The following is a 5000-nucleotide window of genomic DNA, read 5'->3' as shown; positions in this document are numbered from 1 at the left end:
ATCGAGTTTTAGCCAGAGCGTTCTTCTTTCCGACTTTCCTTTCTGGTGCAGGCTCTTCTATCTGCGCCAGTTTAACCATAGTCTTCTTTTCATTGAACATTTCGCTTTCCTTATTTGTAAGGTCGCGTTCCTTCGCTGTTTCATCGTCCTTTTTTTCTTTGAGAACACTGGCTTCCATTTCCAAGGCTGTGATCTTCTTATCCTTGGCCATGTTCTCTTCTTGGAGTCTTTCAATTTCGATGGTTGCTTCCATCTTCTCGAACTCCATGGTGTCCAACTCGTCCTTGGTCTCGGCCAGTTCGAATTCTAGTTGGACAATCCTCTTCGTCATTGCATTCATCTTGCCATTTGCTTTTTCTTCTGCTGCAATACTTTTACTTTCCTTCAACAGACGGATTACCTCCCTTTGCTTCAGAGAGCATTCATTCTCCAGTCGGAGGATCTCTCTATCCTGCAGCAAGTTCTGTTCATTCAGTTTTTGAAGTTCCTTCTTGCTGTCTACTATTTCTGCTTTACATTCCGCGAGCTGTTGCAAATCTTCGTCAGCTCTCTGTTTCTGAATGGCAACAACTTCTAATTGTCCTTCTAATTCAGTAATTCTTAAGGTTTTGTGCTCGTTCTCCTTCTGCAGACTTTCAAGGCGATTTTGTTTCCTTCTGTTTTCTTTCCGAAGGCTTTCAAGGTCCTCGTTCAGCTTTCTCAGTTGGGCTTCTGTCGCATGTCTGCCATTTTCCATTTCGTTCAGATCGTGGTGCAGTGTCTCCTTCTCCATTTGGAGAACTGCGACCGTGCTTTCCAAAATAATAAGCGTCGAGTCTTTGTCTTCTATCATCTTAACTAATTTTTCTGTGTCTTTCGCCTTTTGCGAAATTTCATTTTTAAGCGTTTCCATTTCGGCAGCCGCTGAGCAAATTTGTCTATCCTTTTCTTGACTGAGGCGTTCAAGTTGTCTCATGTGTCGTTCCATCTGCATTCCGTCTTCGGTTAGGCCCTCCACCTTCTTTAATAATTCTTGTAGGATCAGCGTGTTCTCTGCTTTCTCCTTCTCAAACCTTAAGATGCTTTCATTTTTCTTAGGTGCATCCTCTAAATCATCGTTTCCTTCAATATCTGAATGATCGTGTACTTCGCAGTCAGAATCGTCAGAATCGTCGTCATCATAGCAATCTGAATTATCTTCACTGTCTGAAATATCGTGTTCCAAATCGTCGTCGTTAACATTTCCAGCTTCCTCCAGACACTCAGAGTTGTCCAGAGCCATAAAATGAATGAAGAATTGAACCAAATACATGCCAAGTTCACGAAGCATAAATACTTCAGTGAATAGCACAACAAGACTAATGTAAAACATATTCTCGCGGGGGAATTTGACCCCGGAGCCAAAGCACTGTGTAAGCACGAAGTTAAGCAAACTTAGAAACATCTTTAGTTCGATACAGATTGACTGTCTCTGCCGTATCCCTAGTTTTCAAAACCGACACAGGCGAGCGTCAGGATTCCGGAGGCATTTTGGGCTCCGAGGAAGCTGCCTTTGCTGGTGCTGCTTCTGTCTTCGGGGATTCCTTGGGATTCCCTGGAGAGCTGGTTATGTCTAGCGACTGGACGAAGGGGTGAAGGGGTGGGGGGGGGCAACATTTAGGCCACGTTCCCTAAACTTGAGTGCTCCTGCTGACGTAAGCAGTAACCTAGATACCTAGAGAGAGAGAGAGAGAGAGAGAGAGAGAGGGGGAGAGAGAGAGAGGTTGTTTATGCATGCGTGTGTGCGCGCGTGTGTGTTTGTGTGTGTAAACGTTAGTGTGCATTAATTCCTCTAAATTCTTACCATTAAAACCACATTACTTCGACGGGGTAATCCTCACCGTCTTTTGTTTTATTTACCTAAACATTTAAGCCATGGCCCTGTGATGGCCAGTGTTGTTGGCACCTACAGAGGTGTCAGATGCACGATCATGACTAAATTTAACCTGAAATAAAATAAAAACTACTGAGGCTAGAGGGCTGCAATTTGGTATGTTTGATGATTGGAGGGTGGATGATCTACGTACCAATTTGCAGCCCTCTAGCCTCAGTAGTTTTTAAGAAAAGGAAACTATTGTGGCGGCTTTGTCTGTCCGTACGTAATTTTCTGTCCGCCCTCAGATCTTGAAAACTACTGAGGCTAGAGGGCTGCAAATTGGTACGTTGATCATCCACCCTCCAATCATCACACATGCCAAATTGCAGCCCTCTAGCCTCAATAGTTTTTATTTAAGGCTAAAGTTAGCCATGACCGCGCATCTGGCACCTCTATAGGTGCCAACAACACAGGCCACCACCGGGCCGTGGCTGAAAGTTTCATGGACCGTGGCTGAGAGTTTCATACAGTATTATACGCTACACTCGTTTTGTATTTGTGTCTACAGATGCATTTGTTTCTTTCTTTCCGAAGCCTAGATAAATAGGGAAGGCTGGTGTCAGGATAGGCATCCGCCCACCAGACATCTGCCTAAACATTCTATGCATTGAGCCTTTGGTAAAAAAAGGGATCATTGAAAACAGCGACCCCGACGGGCGATCAAGCTTACAGTAGATGAAGATGAAGAAGTATCGGCTTCTGACTCTCTTACTCTAGCATGATCTTGCATCTTTAAGATTGAAGCTCCTCCTTCCTCCGGACTTTGGGAGCACTTTAATACAACTTCCCCGCCTCGATTTGCTTTCATTATTTGTGTTTACTTTCCATCGCAACTTCCTAGGCCTAGTTACCTGCACTCGTCAGAGGAAATCGCCGCGGCGTGAACATACCCCGAATACGAATAAAATCAGGAAAGGCGCGCAAACTTCCAGTATTTGTATTACTCCACGCAAGGCGCATAATAAAGTTTGTAGGACAAACTTATGTTGTACAAGTTTTACCGTCGCAGGAATCTCGTTCCGCGGCAGACATGAGCGAGAATCCATAGGCTGCCTGCAATCAGGTTCCCTTCAAAGAGCATCAGGCGCAGAAGTTAGGGATTGTAGCAGTCTTCGTTGCGTTAGTTTTTTCGGTCAGATTTCTTATTTCCTCTTTTGTTCGTCCGTATTATCCATTTTTTGCTTTGGTTCTATTTTGGTGGCGTTTTACAGCCACTTGTAATGATGGTAGTATAGTTATATGGTTTTAAGAGGCATATGTTATGTATTTGAGAGACACCTTCATTTCCTACCGAGCTACGTATATGAATATCTACTTTATCTATCTATCTATCTATCTATCTATAATAAACTCCAAGTAAATCTTTTTTGTTTGTCCGCCCAGGTGGGTGCAGTGTAGGTATGGGATCGGAAGTGTAGGGAGACATGGCACATACATCTTCCTCCTGAAAACCTGTTTGTCCGCCCGGGTTGGGGCAGGGCAGGTAAGGGATAGAGAGGGCACGGGAGACATGAGAGGCAGTGCCGAGTTCCAGTGCAGCGTAGCACGCACTATCAAGCTCGTTTGAAATATTTCTCATTTCGCATCCGCAAAGAACTCTTAAATTTACCAGAAAAAAGTACTCGCACTGAATTTCATATTTGCATTTTACTGACAAGCAGACATCAATGCCTGAGTTTTTTGTCAGTTCTCTGTATTCATTCAATTCCTGAGTTTGTGTCGGTTCTCAGTATTCATTCAATGCCTGGGTTTGTGTCAATTCTTATTGTTCATTCAATGCCTGAGTTTGTGTCAGTTCTCAGTATTCATTTGATTCCTGGGTTTGTGTCAATTCTTTTTATTCATTCAATGCCTGAGTTTGTGTCAGTTCTCAGTATTCATTCGATTCCTGAGTTTGTGTCGGTTCTCAGTATTCATTCGATTCCTGAGTTTGTGTCATTTCTCAGTATTCATTCGATTCCTGAGTTTGTGTCATTTCTCAGTATTCATTCGATTCCTGAGTTTGTGTCAGTTCTCAGTATTCATTCAGTTCCTGAGCTTGTGTCAGTTCTCATTATTTATTCAATTCCTGAGTTTGTGTCAATTCCCAGTATTCATTCAATGCCTGAGTTTGTGTCAATTCTCTGTATTCATTCAATTCCTGAGTTTTGTCAGTTCTCAGCATTCATTCAATTCCTGAGTTTGTATCAATTCTCAGTATTCGTTCAATTCTGAGTTTGTATAAATTCTCAGTATTCATTAAATTCCTGAGTTTGTGTCAGTTCTCAGTATTCATTCAATTCCTGAGTTTGTGTCAGTTCTCAGTATTCATTCAATTCCTGAGTTTGTGTCAGTTCTCAGTATTCATTCAATTCCTGAGTTTGTATCAATTCTCAGTATTCGTTCAATTCCTGAGTTTGTATAAATTCTCAGTATTCATTAAATTCCTGAGTTTGTGTCAGTTCTCAGTATTCATTCAATTCCTGAGTTTGTGTCAGTTCTCAGTATTCATTCAATTCCTGAGTTTGTGTCAGTTCTCAGTATTCATTCAATTCCTGAGTTTGTGTCAGTTCTCAGTATTCATTCAATTCCTGAGTTTGTGTCAGTTCTCAGTATTCATTCGACGCTTAAACATGGGGGGAAAATTTATGATGTTAATTAATGAGAAATACCCCGTATGGGGGCAGTACCGTCAGTGCACCTCATGCGGTACACTGTAGGCATTACTTAAGGTTCTTTGCAGCGTCCCTTGGGCACCTAGCTGCAACCTCTTTCATTCCTTTTACTGTAACACCTTCCATATTCTTTCTCCCATCTGACTTTCCCCCTTTACAATTGTTTCATAGTACAACTTGGAGGTTTTCCTCCTTTTACACCTTTCAAAACTTCTTACTGTCAGTTTTCCTTTCAACGTTGAATGTTCTCTTAGGTCCCAGCGCTTGGCCGTTGGCCTGAATTCCAGACTCTGTTCTCTTAATGAGAAATATCAGTAATGAAAACAATTAGTAGCTGGGTTTTGCTTGATGGTGACAGACGACTGGATATATATATATATATATATATATATATATATATATATATATATATATATATATATATATATGTATAATGTATATATATATATATA

The 5000-nt window shown here is 41.7% G+C and overlaps 1 protein-coding gene across 1 annotated transcript in view; it reads right to left on the bottom strand.

The window, feature by feature from the left end:
• LOC136847494 (flagellar attachment zone protein 1-like) overlaps positions 1–1261 on the bottom strand; it is a 1530-nt gene extending 269 nt beyond the window's left edge. The window contains exon 1 of the mRNA XM_067119235.1: positions 1–1261. This exon is cut by the window's left edge and continues 269 nt beyond it. Within this exon, the coding sequence (XP_066975336.1) occupies positions 1–1261 (1261 nt within the window).
• Between the last annotated feature and the right edge of the window lie 3739 nt (positions 1262–5000).

Source organism: Macrobrachium rosenbergii, chromosome 16 (assembly GCF_040412425.1).
Source record: "Macrobrachium rosenbergii isolate ZJJX-2024 chromosome 16, ASM4041242v1, whole genome shotgun sequence".
NCBI lineage: Eukaryota > Metazoa > Arthropoda > Malacostraca > Decapoda > Palaemonidae > Macrobrachium > Macrobrachium rosenbergii.
The sequence above is the reverse complement of the archived record's forward strand: the minus strand, read 5'-3'. Positions and strand labels throughout refer to the sequence as shown.